General features: G+C 31.2%; 1 protein-coding gene across 7 annotated transcripts in view; it reads right to left on the reverse strand.

The window, feature by feature from the left end:
* The window catches only part of LOC139490582 (FYVE, RhoGEF and PH domain-containing protein 2-like), a 65,861-nt gene that overhangs the window by 25,795 nt on the left and 20,165 nt on the right, over window positions 1–19,901 (reverse strand). For 6 of the 7 annotated variants that reach the window (XM_071277460.1, XM_071277451.1, XM_071277469.1 and 3 more), the window contains 3 exons: window positions 10,094–10,255; window positions 3,835–5,075; window positions 1,609–1,716 (listed from right to left, as the gene is read on the reverse strand). In XM_071277460.1, coding sequence (XP_071133561.1) covers window positions 1,609–1,716; window positions 3,835–5,075; window positions 10,094–10,255 — 1,511 coding nt within the window. Of the gene's footprint in view, window positions 1–1,608; window positions 1,717–3,834; window positions 5,076–10,093; window positions 10,256–16,818; window positions 16,862–19,901 lie in introns of those variants that run through there. The other variant, XM_071277503.1, reaches the window with a different exon arrangement.

Raw genomic sequence — 19,901 nt, forward strand, 5'->3', positions numbered from 1 at the left:
CAAGAAATTATGCAACTACATGAGAGCCAGTTTTCAAAATGAATAAGTTCTATAACTTGACATAACTTTGTTAACATATACACTAGTTTAAAATACATAGGTTGAAAAACTAAGATTAGAAAATGTTGAAAAAAAACATTAAAAATTCAGATGACTACAAAAAGGTGTTTGAAGGTCTGATTGAGTGACAGATTTGTTTGTTTGGGTTGTTTTTAAGGGGAAAGTCACAGTGCACAAATAGACCATTGACAGGAAAACTGACATTCCTAGTCTATTAAGATTGGAGTCCAACGTACAAGGTTCAAACTCATGAGCTCACGGATTCAGCAGTTGAACTACTAAGACCACGCTGACAACAATCCCCATTCTGAGATTTGATATGGCATGGGTTTTTAATCATAAAATCCTGTAGCCCTTTTCCCAAAAATCTCAAGTGTAAAATTTATTGTAAGTCTAAAATATTCCTTAACAATTCAACTAAATATTTTTATTGTAAGATTAATTTTACACTTAAGATTTTTTTGTGAAAAGGGCTACAGTAGCTTTCACTACAAGTTGTTTATAGGCTATTGTTGGAAAACATTTTGAAATTTATTGCAATTTGTAAAAAATTTACATATTTTTCTGACTTGAAACTGGTTAAAATATAATTAGGTCAACAACCAAAGGATGGCCATGTTTATCCTCTGTAAGGATTGTTTAGAAAAAATTAAGAAAATAACAACAGAAATCATCCTACTACATGCAAGCTATTTTTAGATATTTCAATCTTTATTTCTTAACATTAAGGATATATAAATATACTAAATAAGATGGGGAATCAAGTAGGTAGATATAAAATGTAACTTTTAACACAAGTAGTGTAACATACATCAAAAGGAAATGTTTTACTTCGAGGGAATTTTATTTAATTCATCCTACGACTTGTATACCATTATTAATTTCCTTAAGGGTTGTATTTCTACTTTTTACTCTCTTCCATTCAGATCAAATCTAAGTCTGGACCTCAATTCAGGAAGTCGTACAAATCATGTATTATAATCTGATCTGTATTATTCAGATTAAATTATAATTTCACTATCAATATGTGCACTAAAATGATCTGTGTCAAAAATCTATTTAATAAAACAGGAAGTTGTATATTAGATCAAAATTACACTTTTTTTAAACTACTTCTCTAAAGATGAAAATTTGGCTCAGTCTTGTTTCTGCTCCATGCATTAAATAATCAAATTAAAATGTATTTGATTACTTAACTTTTAGGTAAAACTTTCCAAGATATTTGCTCAATGAAGTCAGATTTATTCATGTATGATATATAAAATACTTTTCTTAAATTCTCCAATGGTAAATCTTTAAAAAAAAAATGGACAAAAACTCAGGCTAAGTCCCCTGGCCTTTATTGAGAAAAAAATAACTTCACATCAGGACAATAAAAGATTTTAGGTAGGCAGCTATTTTCTGGGTAGGTAGGGTTAGGGCAAACAAACCTATTCTTTTTTATGGCCTAATCTAACTGATCTAAAATGTAACTGCTGAGGTTAACTGATCATGCTGATAGTTAAAAGTAAGGTTAACGACCTTGATTCAACACTTCAAGTTATTTACCTGATCTAATAATTTCAGTCTCTCTACGTAAGCTTTCTCTGTAGATAATAATTCCTCTACAATCTGCTGTATCTTGTCTTTAGGAGGTCCTGAAACTTCTGTACTGTCCTAAAAATATAGTTGTCATCTTTATTACAAACTTTGAATAGATATTAAAGCAGTTTACTTTCTGTAATAATTATCATGATTATAAACTTAATTTTTATATTTAGTATAAAAGTGTATTGAGAAGAGGATACAGACATTTTATAGAGGGTATTACCCGGTAATGAAATTTTCACTACGTGCATGTGTAATTTGGAACCATAATATAAATTAACAGAAAGACCATGTACAGCAAAATGCATCAAGTGTGTCAGTAAAGGTTACATATATTTGGTTAGCTTGCTTGCTATTTGAACCTGTTCTAGGTCAGGCAATCTACCCTCCTTTTAAAGTAGAGTAGTTCTTCAGACAGATGGATGGGTTATCTGTCTGACTAGTCTACTATTACAGGAGGGGAATATATCGAACTGATTTTATAATGACTTCACAGTCCAGCTAGCAAGCAAGCTAACCAAAGATATTACATTTACCTACACCATATACACACTCAATGCATTTTGCTGTAACAACTTCCACATTATTGTGGGCATGTTATACAAGTAATCTATAAACTGTTTTCATTATTAAGGCATACAAAATTGATATAATGTATCCCCCCAAATAATGTTAAGTAAAAAAACAATGATAATATCAAAAGTTTACCATTTATATCAATGTTAACTATGATCCACATTTTCATTACTGGGAATTTTAAAATGAATCACTCAACAGTTTGAGACGTTGAAAGAAAGCCATGTATCTCTGTGAATAATATTTTCTGAGCTGTGAATGGTTTTTTTTTATTATCCATGCTCAAATGTTCTGTTCATAAGATACTGTATATTCCATAATTGTAGGGTTGTTTTTATCAAGAATTTATATGGCTATGTGATATTCAATTTATTCCTAAGACATCCTTGCACCTAAAGGCACCTTAAGTCAAAAAACACACAAGGTATAACCCACTTCTTCCAATATAATATTTAGGCACAATGACAGCACAACTTTTCTTCAAAATGCCACTTACACACTTAATATTATCCTTTAAAAGGGAGATAATCCATCAATATGGTACTTTTAACCCAAATATTCTTCTTGTTCCATAAATTTGTAATTAAGTCCAAAAGGTTATTTATTACCGGTACATATATATACATACTTGCATAGGTTTCATTTTCATATAAATATCATTTCACTATCAATGCTGATATTTCACACTAATTAAACAAATGATAAAACATGATAAAACAAACAAGTCATTGATAACTCAACTTTTACTTTTTTTTTTATCAAATTGAAATTGTGAACCTCAACCCAGTAACAGATCAAGTTCCTGGTTTACTTTTTAAAAAAAACAAGACTAAGTTGTAATTTAATCCGTAGGACCAAATATACAGAGACTTATCTTTATACTTCTTGCCTATAAGTAATTTACTGCATATAAAAATGTGAAATGTGCTTCTATAAGTGTTTAACTTTATGCATTATTACAGTAATAAATTTGAGAAATTGATGTTATAAATTTTAAAGATCTATTTCAATCGCCTGATAACAGGGCATTAATTTCATAAAAAACAGACATAACCAATCCAAAGTTTTGAAGGTCACTATTCTGACAAATAAATGAACTTTAAACAAGGTGAACTTTGAATCCATTTAAAACATCCAGGAAGACTACAGAAACTGAGATGACCTAAATTTGTAAAACTTTTTACAGCAGGTTTATGCTAATTATTGATTTCAGAATACAGATTGATTAATTTAGTGTTGCTTTTTAACTCCACTTTCAGCAGTATTGACTTATTGTGGTGGTCAGTTTTTATTGATGGAGGACTTCGTGCTAAGAAAATATCACAACTTTTGGCAGTAAAACTGGTAGTCAATGAAGATAGTACTTCAACACCAGCCTTATGTGCAGGATTCAAACTTACAACCCCAGTGTCAACAGGCTATAGATACAGAAGATAAACTGCCTAGACACTGAGGCCCTTCCAATAAACTGATGAATATTACTGAGTCAATTGCTGTATCATTTTGGTCTCTTGTGGAGAGTTGTCTCATTGGCAATCATACCACATCTTCTTTTTTTATATATATCAGAAGACAAGCAACACTTATTTACTACACAGACTAACAACTTACAGTGAAACCTTTATTATCAGATTCTGTTGTCGCACTACTTGTTTCACCTGGCTTTACTGACTCCTCATCACTATCTGACATGAAATCATCATCTGATTCGGACCAACTAGAGTCAAATAACTTTTCAGCATCCATACATAATCCTTCTGAGACAAATCCTGATTCATTCTCAGTTTTATCCTGCCCACTAGAGGTGGTATCAGATGTACCACCACAATCGGAGGATTTAATACTGTTCCTGTTACTACTACTTGCCGATTCGTTGTTAAAAGTCGTGTGTGACACATCACTCTGAATACTATTACAATCGCCATTCACATTCTTTGAATCTATTATCTTATCTCCATTTTCAGATAACAGACTTAAACCTTCAGTTTTATTTGTCTTATTCTTATTAATCTGAAAGACTAAAGCTTTAACATAGCCAGGTTTAACTGCAACACCTCCAAATTGACCAGATTCCTCATCAGACATATTAGGATCTTTCTTTAATTTAGTCTCTACTTTTTTAAATAGGATGCAATGCTCGTCGTTTGCTGACATATTGTGTCTGTGAAGGTCTGGTGAGTTTGGGACAGACATTGAGCGCCTTATTCTAGGATCTCTGTTTCCACGCTCATTTAAACGTCGGAATCGCTCAAGTCTTTCCCTAACTATACCCTTTGTTTGTGGAGAACTGGGCGTAGACTGAGTAGATGCTTCTGTAGAAAGAGATCTTTCAAATGTTTTAAGTGGAGTAGGTTGTGATTCTTCAGATAAACTTCTCTCAAGCTGATTTTTCTCACTACAAATGTCTGTTGCTGTTTCAGTTTTGTTTTCTGATTGTTCAACACTTTTTTCTGAAGATCCTGAGATTCTATTCTCTGGAGAACTTTTTTCCTCTTTAGTTACAGTTTTATCAGAATTTCTGCTTTTTGAGGATCTTTTTTCTTTTGATTTTCTTTTGAGTTTTTTAGAAGATTCATCAAGGTTTTTATCTGAAGTTTCACTTGAAAGTTCCTTGTTCCTGATACCTTCTTCTAACTGATGAAGTTGAAATCCATCAACCTCTATTTGAGTAATTTCCTCGATAGAATTCTGATTGACGACATTTTCTTTTATAAAGGTATCTGCCTCTTCATCCTCATCAAAACTGGTGCCAAAAAGTTCGGAAGGAGAACTGAGAGTACTGCTACTTTTGGATTTCTTGGAAAGTTTTACCGTGTTTAGAAGTCGATCAAAGAACTTTGGCCTACAAGGTGCTGTAAAATACAAAAACAGACATTTATAAATGTTTCTTTTCATTGCATGGATAGGATAAACACATGCTTTGTTATAAATCATCTAGTCAAAATCTTGATTTAAAAAATATATAATAAAAAATAAAAGTAAACCATTATAGGTTAAAGTATAGCTTTCAACATTGAGCCTTGGCTCACAGCGAACAAGCTATAAAGGAACCAAAAAATTACTAATGTAAAACCATTAAAACAGAAAAATTTTGCTTTAGACAGACGGTCAGCCACCTAATGTATGTAATACACCAGACAACTGACCTTTAAAATTTTGTTTGAAGCAAGACTTATACAATCTTCCACCACTATTCAGTATTGTCATAAAACACAAGGAAGATATTTTGCATGCGTCTTTTTATTCCTTTACATCTTGAATAAAATAGGCAATATAAATTTGAGTCTACTTATTTTATCAAAATAGTATAAATGTTCCAGACCGTATGAGTATTTGGACCGTACGCGTACGGCCTGGACCGTATGCGTACTTTTTAAAAATACTCATACGGTCGGACCGTACGCGTACGGTCTGAATGATATTAGGAAGTTGGTCAAGTTTATTAGATACAAATGTATATAACAGATCAACATAACTTAACTCTCAAATTAAGTAATATAAAAAAACTTTATATATTCTAACTATTTCAAAAATTCATGCTAATTAAATCTGTTAATCTCTTGTATTTAGCTTGTAGATCAGTAATACAATTATTAATTGAATTTTGATCACTGAAAACGAAGATATTGTAAGTAAACATAATCATGGAAGGACAATTGTTGTAGAATATTTAGCAACTTTACAAAAAAAAATCAAATGCAAAGGAACATGCATGAACTGCAAACATGTAAACTTAAAAAATATTACGTTAATTGTGGTAGCAAGTGTCACCTTGGGCCAGAGTACCAAAATAGGATTCAGATATACAATTAAACAAATATTTAATTTTAATTGTTCGTTTGTTAATTTTATCCATCTACTAGTAATTGCAATAATAACGTGACAATTTGTAAAAACTAGAAAAAAAAAATTGCGATTAATGTTTGTTTAAATTTAACCCATATGATCCAATAACATGTATGGTCAGCTCGTACTGGACCATACGCGTATACTCATACGGTCCGACCGTACGCGTATGGTCGGACCGTACGAGTATAGGTATACAGTCCGGACCGTACACGTACGGTCCAAATACTCATATGGTCTGGAACATAAACATAACTAATAATATTGGTATACTTTCAATTATCTTAAATTGTTTTTTTCTATTATGTCATTTGTAAAACTAAAAAATAAAATTATCACATTACATCAGTACACCTGGCCATTAAGTCTAAAAATGTAAAACAAATCCCAAGTCAATTTTAAAAACAAAAACTAAATGCAATACATACTGAACTCCTGTCCCACACTTTAACAATACAGCAATGAATGATAAAATCCTTCTTGAGTTAACAATATGATACAGGTCAGTAGTACTGTGTGAATAGACTAATAATTTCCTTTTACATTCAGAAATCAGGAAGATTTTTTTCCAAGATTTTCTTAGCATATATATTCTGAGGGAAATTTAGTATTTATTTGCTGAATCTAGTCCAAAAGATTGTGTCACGACATCTTCCATAAAACAATAAATATTGTGTGATTTACAAAACATCTTTTAACTAGTAAATTTTTCTTGAGTACAATTATTTCCTCAATTGAACTGAAGACAATTATAAAATCTTCCTCAAAATCAAATTCATAAATCAATACAATTTATTAAACTTCCATTGATTATTCTTCTTGTAATAAAAAGAGCAGTAAAATTATTTTAACTCGTCACACGTTCATTGAATTTGTAGTGTCACCGTTAAAACATATTTTTCAATGAATCCGATTGATGGAAGAATCAATGAGTTGATTAGTTTGTGATTCAGACGATGATGTGAAGGAATGACAGTTCACACTCGCTAGCCTTGTAAAATCAATACTCTTTATTATAATACTCTGTCTTGTAGTGAAATGTTCAGTTTGTTTATGGAATAAATAATGATGTCCTTCCTTAAATAAATAGCGACAAATTGTAATGAGAATTTGAACTATTTTAGGTAAATGCTATTAGAGGTGATATATATCTAGTAGATTGGTAAACACTGTCTTCTGGTGAAATTTTCAGTTTGTGTATGGAATAAATAATGGTGTCCTCCTTTAAATAAATAGCGACAAACATGTAATGAGAAATTGAACTATTTTAGGCAATAGCTATTAGAGGAGATATATCGAGTAAATTGGTAGACAAATCGAGTTATTGTCAGTTAGACATATAAACTTGTATTCCAGTAATTGGTTTTCTCAATTGAGACTAATAACACTGAATAATAGCAATGCAGTCGATTTTGTTACAAATTGTTGCAATTTAAACTTAGGGTTAAAATAACTGGCTCATTTTCCTCATTTATTTTCAGTAAAATTCCATGCTTGAAACTAATTCATATTTGATATACATGATGTATTAAAAACAAATAGATGTTCTAGCAAAGTATGCTAGAAGGAAGTCATGAATTCTTTGTTCAGACATAAATTAAAATTAAAAATAAATATTATGTTTACATTTTTAAAGAATCTGGAAGAATTTCTGGTTTTCTGCAGAAATTTTACCCCCTAAAAAACATGGACCAACAGGTAAAGATTCCTTTCCTGATTGATAAAAAAAAATGTGAAACATGGTTACAATATCATTCAATTTATCAATACCTTCTTATCATTATTCCTATTTCCATTGTTTTAAATATTGTACAGTTATTGATATAGTACTAATTAGCTGATAAAAATATGCACCTTTGCACAAATTTATCTTTACGGAAGGGCATGTTGGGAGTCAAAACTTCAGCTTCCTGTTGACCAATTAGCAGATAAAGAAATTAAACAGACCTTTTCCTAAGAAAACTAATTTATGCATGGATCAATAGCTAAATTCCCAAAGACGTTTGTAAAAAAAATCAAAAACAACAAATGCAATTGTTAAAAATTTCTTACCCCACATGCACATGATCAGTAATCCATTTTTGTTTTTCTTCGGTGAAATGATAAATTTTTAGAAAATCAATGACAGCAATGCATTCTGTGGACTTGCATGCTGACTCACAAAAGGTCAAGGTGGTATTGGAATTTTTTTCTCTCTGTGATCATTAACGACATAACTCAGGTATGTCTCATTCATCAATATATGGGACAATTAACGAGTTATAGATTTTTACATAACGGGATAAATTATACTTTTTATCCATTGATCACAAGGGAGTGTGTGGGAGGATCCTATTTTTTGACATAGAAGGAATATTCCAAAAGAAATAATTCCTAACTATCTTGATTGATATTTGTTCAATTTTTTTAAAATAATTGATTGTAGCTTTTTTTATACAATTTGAATATCCATGAAATACTTGCCACTGGATGTTTAACAAGTAAAAATTAAAATCATTAACAAATAGTAATTCAGACATTTGTACTCTACGTAATAAACTGTTATCACAGAGATATGTCTTGCCTTTTTGTAATTTTGATTAAGCAAATGTTGAAATCAAAATAGCAATACTTTAACATCTTACACAATTAAGTTATGCAAATATTCAAAGTCAATGAACATGACTGAGTTACATGGCTAAACAATCTCCATGTGAATGAGATGTGCCAATATTAATACAACTGCATACCAAATACCATTGACTTATTATAAGTCATTCCCAAACTTAAATACAAACATTAACTTGTAAACTATGTAAAAGTTTCACAAGTCAATGAACCATGAAGAGGGGATGGGCTATATAATCTCCATGGAAACAATACTTGCAAATGACACTAAATTTGCATACCAAACAACTTCACTTAACATAAGCAGTTCATCTTAAACTGATCTAATCACAAACTATTACATGTAAACTAAGATAAGTTTCAAAGTCATATTAGACTGTGACTAAGGGGGGGAGCCAAATTATCTCCAAGGAAATGAGATATGCCAATGCTTATACAACTGCATACCAAATATTACTGACTTACCACTTGTGGTTCTCCATAAACTGACCTAATCACAAACTAAAACTTGTATACAATTATAAGCAAAATTTCAAAGTAAACAGACCATGCCTGAGGAGGCAGAGCCAAATAACTCCATGGAAATGAGATGTGCCAATGCTTATACAACTGCATAACAAATATGATTGACCTACCACTTGTGGTTCACCATAAACTAGACCTAATCACAAACTAATTAATACATTGTTAACGCTGTCGCCGCCGAAACAGCATACCTATGTCTCACTTTTTTACTCCGTCAAGGTGAGACAAAAAACTAATAAGCTGAACCTGATTTCAATTACATATGTACAGTTGATGCTACAAAAAGCCTTATCACAAACTTATGTTTATAAATATCAGAGTACATTTTCATGCAACATGTTCTCAAGATTTTGTTAATCGTTAAATATTAATTTTTCGTGAAATTCATAGGTGTTACTGGGAACCTTAAATTTGAATATTCAGTGGCGCACAAATGTTTTAAGGGCTTTTCCGATATCCATTTGCTATTCTATACATTGTTTGCAGGAAAGGTCAAAGCAGAAAATTAAAGATCCATATTATGGATTCCATAAATATATAATAGCTAGAAGTAGAAGAATACTGGTTCCCACAAAAATTACGATTTTTCAGTTACCTTTTTTTATATCATTTCGTACAACCTGAGGTTGCATGTATCAAACAAAGTTTAATGACTTTATCAACTACTTTTTTAGTTTTCATAAAACATCTATTTTTAAAACCATATATCTAGCAAACCCTGGACTGGAGTGTTTGTCAAATAACCTGAACAGATTTTCTGAAGGGCTTTTATATAATATTCTGAGAATTTTCTCAGGTAAATTCACCTAAATACTACCAGGAATGTCGTGTTAATAGTACATGTAATATTGATATTTTGGGTGGCATTAGCTCAGATGTAAGGCTTGTTTACCTTTTGCCTTTTTTCTCAATGTAGATAAATCTGGAATAGATCTAGTACGGCTAACTTTTTTTAAACTGACTTGCACAGATCTTGTACCAGTGACAAATATCTGATCATCAAAGGCCCTCAACTCATCTTTAGATGATGGCTTTGGAAAGCTTTCAGTTTCACCTGCAAAATAAAGAAACATGTATGATACATATAAATTCAAGTTACATGATATATAAATGAAATAAATAGTAAATAGTAATGGCATGTATACAATGGTATATGTAAGCAGAAATTTAGTATGACATCCATCATTACTGAACTAGTACACATTTTTGTTTAGTGGCCAGCTGAAGCACAACTCTCGGTGCTGGATTTGTGTGGAAGACCCATTGGTGGCCTTCAGATGTTTTCTTTTCTTGATTGGTTTGTTGTCTCTGTGATACATTCCTCATTTCCATTCTAAATTTTAATTTTATAATCAAATATCTGTCATGTGAAAGTGCTGCAGCAAGGAGGGGGTACTATAATTTTGAAAACTGAGTTTTACAAGTGTCTGTAGTTTTGTCTTTAATTTGCATAGTTTGCATCAATTGTGGAAAAGTAAATAAGAGTGACATTTGTTTGATTTTAAATGTTAGAAAACAATATTTTTCCCATTTGAGGGAGCACACACAGTCTGCTCCTGTGCTTGCATCTGTTCAGGCAAAATGTATGGTAAATCTTAAGAATGTAGGACAGAAAGTCACAGGACAAAAAATCACAGACAAAAAGTCACAGGACAAAAAGTCACAATTCATTTTTTCTGATTATTTTCTTTGAATAAAAAATGCTTATTTTTACAAAAACATTTTTGTATTATTCTTGAAGTATTGTATATCAACAAACTTTGTAAGCAAAATTTATCAAAAAAATATCAAAGATGATCAAATAATTGTTAAGAAAACAAAATGTCAAAGTAGATTAGCACTTAAATGCTTCATGGTGCCAAGAAATATATCCTTTGCATCATATTAGAATTAAATAAATCTTCATTTTTCAAGTAAAATGATAAATTTTTCACTTTTTTATACATATGAATATATGTATAAAAAAAAAGTGAACATTTCAAGATATTCTCTTCTATATTGAAACATTTGTCAACAAATTATTTGTGACTTTTTGTCCTATCAAATTTGTGACTTTATGTCCTGTGACTTTCTGTCCGTTTACCAATCTTAATTAGTGTATAAATCTTTGATGGGTGTTTTCATTATTGATTTAATAATTGCATTGACATTTTTTACATCTGTAAATGTACTTTAATGTGTTGCCCTTAGATTTGAATTTAAAACAATACAAAATCTAACTTTAATCTTCTTGAAAAAAAAAACCCACTGAACCAGGCGATATTAAAATTTTAGTTTTTCCTCGAGCATTGTCTGTTCATGGAAGAAAATATAATTTACAGCAACTTAAGTTAGATATTTTTATGAGCATTTAATTACTGTAACATCATAGGTAAAACTGCCATCATTTTATCCTGTGACTTTTTTCTGTTTACCTAACAAACATAATCATTAACATTTGCTGGCTGACCAGTTTTATTATAGATTGTCTTACGGAAAAGTATTTAATCAAAATTTCATGAATTTATCAAATATATATAGCAAAAAAAGAAAGAAGAAAAATAGACTTAGTAAAATTAAATAAATTTAAAACGTTTACATTTACCTTAAGCGAAATACATATGAATCACAAATAAAGTGTATTACAAAATTCACAATAGGTGTCACTTTTGGATAAGTACAGAACAATAGTGGACAGAACTTATCTGGACACGGTCATCTATCATAAGGTCATCAATACATGGTCATATTGTATCTGACATAATTATTCACAAAAACCATGATTATTAACACTAAATAAAATATAAATCTGTCAACCTGATGTATCGTTACCCTTCAGTGCCCCCAGGTAATTATTACCTGTAAAATCAACAGGATGTGCTAATTAATATTACACCTAATTATCTAAAAGCTTAATCACTGTGTATTTCAACTCTGTCTACTACCCTTATTAATTGTTCAAGATATGATGATGAAATTTATCTTTTGATGCCACGGACAGAAAATTTCCAATTAAAATATTATTACTGTGCAACATGCAGAAAAACAGATGTTTGAGAAATAGTTCCGTTAATTGAGTATAATGTTTTCTGACTTCTGAAGTCTTTAATTGTAATTTTATATATTAATGAATTTGAACCAGCTGTAATTAAGAGTTACATAATACTGAAAAGCATGCATATTGACTCTTACCATCTGCACTTATTTTTGTAATCATGGTTATAGTTTGTATGTAAGTAAACATCTTATTAAAAAATATACAACTGAACCATGGCAAATACTTACAAGCCCAAATTCAATGGATTTTCAGTTATAAACTTTATATGTACTCGGGAGTACATAATTTGTGCTCAGAACACCAAATCCCGTATTTTGATTGGTTGATTTCTGAGTCTGAGTAGGATCATCCTATTCAAAAGTTTTATGCCTGCAAGGCCTGCCATATGTATGTGCTAATTTGAGAAGATTTAAAACAGTATTTTTGCCTATTAACAAAACAAAATCGGGTAACATCGAGTGCCACTTTCCAAATACCATGCCATTATTTATAATTCCTAATGCTTACTTAACAAATGCTTAATTGATTCTGATGTTTAAAACTCATCCAAACAACAGAGATATTTGTGCTATTTAAAATTAACTTTCCTATCATAAAATATGTGAGGAGACTTCAATACATTTTACATTTTATAAATCTGTCCCATTTTAAAGACAAGCTTAAAATATCACTAAAAAAATTTAACCCACATAATTTTTGTAATAAATCAAAGGATTTATTCAGTATCAAAATACTAAGAAATATCTTCCTTTTTATCTAGCAACAGAAACAAACACTTATGGTTTTTTTTTGGACAGGTGTCCAGCCAAGATATTAGAATACTTCCTACCTGAACGACAGGTCAGTCTACACCTGTATTTCCCGTGATTTATTGGTCACAAGCTGCTTCTGATACATATTATTGTGTTATAAGTGATGTCATTGTTGTATGACAATGATTTACTTGTTTTTTTACAATTTATAATTATGTATGTCCCTTAGATAATTATATGTACTTGGTAACTTGGCTAACATGCGGACAAATGAATCAAAGTGTCACCTTTCTAAAAAAAAAAAAAAAAACGGGATGTTCTGATGAATATTTTTCTCTTTTGCAGCCTGACCTAATTACTTTTAAAATAGATTCCACCTACAGTTAAATTTACCTAAATTATTGGTACTTTCTTATATCTATGCGATTAAAAAAATTAAAACAACTTGAGGTTTCAGAGATATAAACCTGAGGGGATGTAGAGATATTCTTAAGTAAATCAGTGGTAGACGAATCTATCACATAACCAGAGATATAAACCTGAGGGGATGTAGAGATATTCTTAAGTAAATCAGTGGTAGACCAATCTATCACATAACCAGAGATATAAACCTGAGGGGATGTAGAGATATTCTTAAGTAAATCAGTGGTAGATGAATCTATCACATAACCAGAGATATAAACCTGAGGGGATGTAGAGATATTCTTAAGTAAATCAGTGGTAGACCAATCTATCACATAACCAGAGATATAAACCTGAGGGGATGTAGATATATTCTTAAGTAAATCAGTGGTAGACCAATCTATCACATAACCAGAGATATAAACCTGAGGGGATGTAGAGATATTCTTAAGTAAATCAGTGGTAGACCAATCTATCACATAACCAGAGATATAAACCTGAGGGGATGTAGAGATATTCTTAAGTAAATCAGTGGTAGACCAATCTATCATATAACCAGAGATATAAACCTGGGGGGATGTAGAGATATTCTTAAGTAAATCAGTGGTAGACCAATTTATCATATAACCAGAGATATAAACCTGGGGGGATGTAGAGATATTCTTAAGTAAATCAGTGGTAGACCAATCTATCACATAACCAGAGATATAAACCTGAGGGGATGTAGAGATATTCTTAAGTAAATCAGTGGTAGACCAATCTATCACATAACCAGAGATATAAACCTGAGGGGATGTAGAGATATTCTTAAGTAAATCAGTGGTAGACCAATCTATCACATAACCAGAGATATAAACCTGAGGGGATGTAGAGATATTCTTAAGGTGGTACCCAACACTTTCTCTAAAATTTATTTGGCTCGTTTAATTTTCATAAAATTTTGTCAAAGTATTTACTTTGACCCTTTAACGAAAAGATAAAAATTTCAAAAATTTTGAACCAACCGTTTTGTCAGAAAAATTACACTGGTTATATAGCAGTTTGACAAACACCAATTTTGATCATTGAGAAGCTTAATATTCCTTTTACAACACAACGTAATTAAAATGTTTAGCTGACTTTACAGAGTTATCTCCCTGTAGTGTTGGGTAACACCTTAAGTAAATCAGTAGTAGACCAATCTATCACATAACCAGAGATATAAACCTGAGGGGATGTAGAAATATTCTTAAGTAAATCAGTGGTAGACCAATCTATCATATAACCAGAGATATAAACCTGAGGGGATGTAGAAATATTCTTAAGTAAATCAGTGGTAGACCAATCTATCATATAACCAGAGATATAAACCTGAGGGGATGTAGAAATATTCTTAAGTAAATCAGTGGTAGACCAATCTATCACATAACCAGAGATATAAACCTGAGGGGATGTAGAGATATTCTTAAGTAAATCAGTGGTAGACCAATCTATCATATAACCAGAGATATAAACCTGAGGGGATGTAGAGATATTCTTAAGTAAATCAGTGGTAGACCAATCTATCATATAACCAGCAACCACTAATCACTTTCCTTTCTCAATTTCAAATCTTCTTATTCAACAAACCTTAGGTTATTACAAGGCCTGGTTGGTGCAATATATCAATTATATTTTGGTGGTATAATTTCCCACTATGGAAAGCTAACTATTGGTTTAATTTTTCATATGGTATTTTGACCCCAGGTTCTATTTCTCATACCCAAAATAGTACAATTTTAAGGGGGTTCAATTTTCCATTTGACACCAGTAATCAAATGTAGTCCATCATCCATACAAAAAGTCAGGCATACCAGAAGATGAGATACTATAAAGTCCAGACTGTTAAGTCCGTCATTAGTAAATGACCACATTCCAATTTGCCATTAATGATTGATGTCATCGTCAATAGTATTAAAACAATTTGATGAAACCAATTTTTAGAAAATGCATATATTATAATTCCATTCATTATCATATGCACTCAAAATGCACTTTAAGGAAACATTGAATGAAATATTACTATTTGTTTATTTTGAATACCAGGGTTGGAAGCCTTGGGGAACAAGTTGTAGTATTACATCAGGGTATGACAGAAACATGTCATGCATGACTAACTTCTGGTATGCCATAGTTTGACTGATATATAGTTTACTATATAACATTTGGTTTTTCCACCAATAATAATTTTCCCCTCAAGATGACCATTAACATAATATTAACAATATCCTGATAAAATACAAATAACCATACAAGGGTCCCTATGAGGACCAGTGTATAAGTCAAGCATCACATTTTTTTCTTTATCAAAGAATTTAAACTCTTCTATGACTAAATCATAAGTGAACACAAGAGCAGATCCAGCCATTTCAAAAAGGGGGGGTTCCCAACCAAGGACAAAAGGGGGTGGGGTTCCAACTATATGTCCCCATTCAAATGCATTGATCATCCAAATAAAAAAGGGGGGTTCCAACCCCCAGAACACTCCCCCTGAATCCACCACTGCAGGAGTACTTTCCAACAACTAGAAGCTACCCAATATTACCAAAAAGTGAAAGAGAAAAAACTGTACATTACTCTTCCTCAAATTACCTTCTCCTAAAAAAAGCCTTTCTTACAGTCCATCAAATCAAAAGAGAGTAACAATCCTACTTTACTTTTTTACATGTATAATAAACTTACTTACTATAGCATTATCCCATCAATTGATTTGAAATATTTGTGGCATACCAAATCTAAGTGCATTCATCATGGCTAGGAGAAAATCCCAACATTCAGATACTGGTGGAAATAAATTTTCTAATTTCATTGATAAACACTGAAACTAAGAAATTAGGTATCCTTGAAATAGAAATTTTTTCTCCGACAATGAAAATTGATATGTACCAACAGAATGAATTCACAGTATGTAAATTCTATAATGGTCCCAATTTTAGTGATATGTATCCTATAATATATCAGACGTGTCATTACATGTATAACTCTCCAGCATAGAAAAACAAATTACTTTAATTTTTTACATCCTTGTGTAAAAATCTTCAGTTCAGAAAATAATTTTAACAGGCCAACTCAAAGATGATGGCTTAAAGCTGAATTTATATAACTTTAAGATTCTTTAAACTACTTTTCTTATATTCTTCATTACAAATTTCAGAAATGTTTAAGAAACTAAGGTAAGTTGACCTTAGATGAATTTGGCTATTTTCTAGGTCCCTTTTGGAAATATATCTTCACATGCTTAGGTCTTGTACATCTTTGACTTTCAAATGTTTTGGTTTGAGCTTTCCTGCTGAAGGTAAATTAGGAAAAGTGCTTCGGACACACACAATCAATCAAGTTTTATGTTTATTTACAATAAAATTATGAAATAAAAAAAAATTGTGTAAAAGAACTAACAGAAATACTCACAGTCGACTGTAAAAATCCTAATGGAGTCTAATACAGGGAAATTTAGTTTTTCTAATATTTTCTAACTTGAACAAAGAATGTGTCAAATCAAGGAAATGAAGAAAAAATAGATCTTAATTTGGTTCAATGCCCAATTGTTCATTTTGTTGAAAATATATCTACTTCCTTTTATTGCATAATGCATAATATTAAATGCAATTATTCTACTTATATCGTATTGTGTCTGGTGTAAACGAGAATGCAAATAAAAACTAGTATCAAATTCAATAACACCGAGTTCAGAGAGATGTTCTTATTAAGGAATCTGAAAAACAGAAAGAATTTCACTTTTTATACACTGTGAATCCTTTATTATTTGTTGGATACCAATTTTTGTGGGTTCAGTTGGAACAGGTGAACCATGATTTCAAATATTCAACGAAATACAAATTTCCTAAAGGCGGTAGGTATGCAGAGATGAGCAAAACCACGAAATCAAATATCCATGAAAATGCTAGTTTTCCTCGATCCACAAAAATTGATACCCATGAAAATAAATGAATTCACAGTAGCCTTAGTCTATTACTCTAACAGATCAGCCACAAGATTGTTTGTTACCTATACTATTACCAACAAGAACATTTAGAAGCAGACCAAAATTGTATAGTTATATGCACGCTTAGTTAATGGTTTAACAATATTTACAATCCTTTTGCATTACAACATCTAATATTGAATTGAAGATTTAGGCTGGATTTTTACAAAAAATGAGCTAAGCTGGACAATTATCTAATCCTGCTTTTTTATGCCCCATTTATGGGCATTATGTTTTCTGGTCTGTGCGTCTGTCCATCCGTTCGTTTGTAAGTTCGTACGTCCATTTTTCCGTACGTCTGTCCATTTGTCCGTCTGTCCCGCTTCAGGTTAAAGTTTTTGGTTGAGGTCATTTTTGATGAAGTTGAAGTCTATTATCGACTTGAAACTTAGTGCAGTACTACATTTTCCCTATGATATGATCTTTCTAATTTTAACACCAAATTAGAGTTTTCACCCCATTTTCACAGTCCACTGAACATAGAAAATGATAGTGCGGATGGGGCATCCGTGTACTAGGGACACATTCTTGTTTCCCTTTCTTTTGCCTTCTTATCTTATACATGTATCACTAAACATGAATACTATTCATGGGAAGCAAATAGCTTTATACACACAACCCTGGAGTTATTTAGGCTTTCAAGAGGAACCCCAAAATATGGAAATTTTGGCACAATGGTATTTTTTGCTTATTTTGCATTGAAACAAGTAAAACGCAGGAATACATCACCCATGCAAATATATAATTAAGTTTGTTCAATAAACAATATGGCTGCATAACCCACATTTATTGAGCAATACAATCTGTATAATATGATATGAATAAAAATCTTAGACTATATATTTATTAAAATATTGTTTATCTGGAAGTACAATGTACTAAATAAAAATAATTTTTTTTTTTAAATGAAAGTCTTCCTGTTCCTTTACAGAGTATGTGAATTTTAAAAATCAACATTTATTTTTAAATACTTTTAATAATACAACCATTCAAAACTGGAATAAAAGAACTTATTTTCTAAAGTTTGATTAAATAGATAAAATTATTTCCTTCCTCTATCACTATAAAAATGATTGGTGATCATCATATTGAATAAAAAAAACTTCAAATGAACAGCTGTGGTATAAAGTTGTCAGTTTATAAGATATCATTGATTTCAATTTATATGATACTTAACATAAACAGGTACTGTCATCAAATATGAAATATATTGTATATAATACTTAACATAAAAACTGTCATCAAAATATATATACACTAGGTATAACAAAAAGTTGCTTTGTCAGGGCAATCCAATTCCAGTTCTTTAATAAAAGTAATTTGAATTGATAGTCTTTCGAGGTAACTAACATTGGAATTAAATATTAAACTTCAGCAGTGACAGCAACTTTCCAGTGAGGCAAAAGGTAACCAATAAAGCAGCATCACTCATATTGAATCCCAACAACCAATGAGGGTGGTTAAGGGTTATTTTCGTGCAACGTGATCGCCGTTTTTTATTTCACGTTCAACGCGTTTTTACTTTTTTATTTGACGTTCAGTGCAAGACAGGTGCCTCGTTCAACGTGTTCTGCTTATTCAATTTTACGTGCATCGTGATTTTCAAAGTCTTATTTTGCGTGCTCGGTATTTTTCAAATAAAATTCAAACGCTTGGCAGGGATCGTCAAGAAATACTTTTTTAAAAGCCGTAAACCAATTATATCATAAATGTGTATACAAAATCGGGAATATCAAGTAAAATAAAGAGTTAATATATACAAGAAGACAGTGACTCAGTCACAAAAGGTTCAAATAAAAGTATTTATTTTACGTGCAACGTTCATTACAGAAATTATTTCACGTTCAACGTGAAATTATGTCTTATTTCACGTTTTTTTCGTGCAAGCACCCCCCCTTTACCACCCTCACCAATGTATTCATGTTTTTGACTAAAAGGGGGAGGGGGAGGGATTTTCAAGCTGCGTCTAAGACCCATTGGTGGCCTTTAAATCTGCTCTTTGGTCTGGTTGTTGTCTCTTTGACATATTCCCCATTTCCATTCTCAATTTTAATGTTTTTGTAAATTCATGTTTTTTCATTCATACCGGTGTCATATGGTATTTTGAACCCCATGGTAAATTGACCCCGGGGTCAAAATACCGCTATGGTAAATTGAACCCCCCCATGGTAAATTGAACCCCCCCTGTATGGAAAATTGAACCCCCATGGTAAATTGAACCCCCCTGTTTTTTTCATCCTAGATGAATATTAGAACATTTTACATTATTCTAAAGCTTATCATAGATTAAAAAATCATTCATACAAGAAGGGGAGGTACATTTTCCATGCTTAATTAAAAGAAATATCTTTGCTTGGTATAAGTGCTCTGAAATCTTTACCAACAAAATGTCATTCAAAATACTTATTGACACATTATAACTAGACCATATGTAGCTTGAATGCTTTAATTATTTGTAATAATAACATATGTATATATATATATATATATATTAAAGGGTAGTTTTGAT

This window comes from Mytilus edulis, chromosome 1 (assembly GCF_963676685.1).
Source record: "Mytilus edulis chromosome 1, xbMytEdul2.2, whole genome shotgun sequence".
NCBI classification, from domain to species: domain Eukaryota; kingdom Metazoa; phylum Mollusca; class Bivalvia; order Mytilida; family Mytilidae; genus Mytilus; species Mytilus edulis.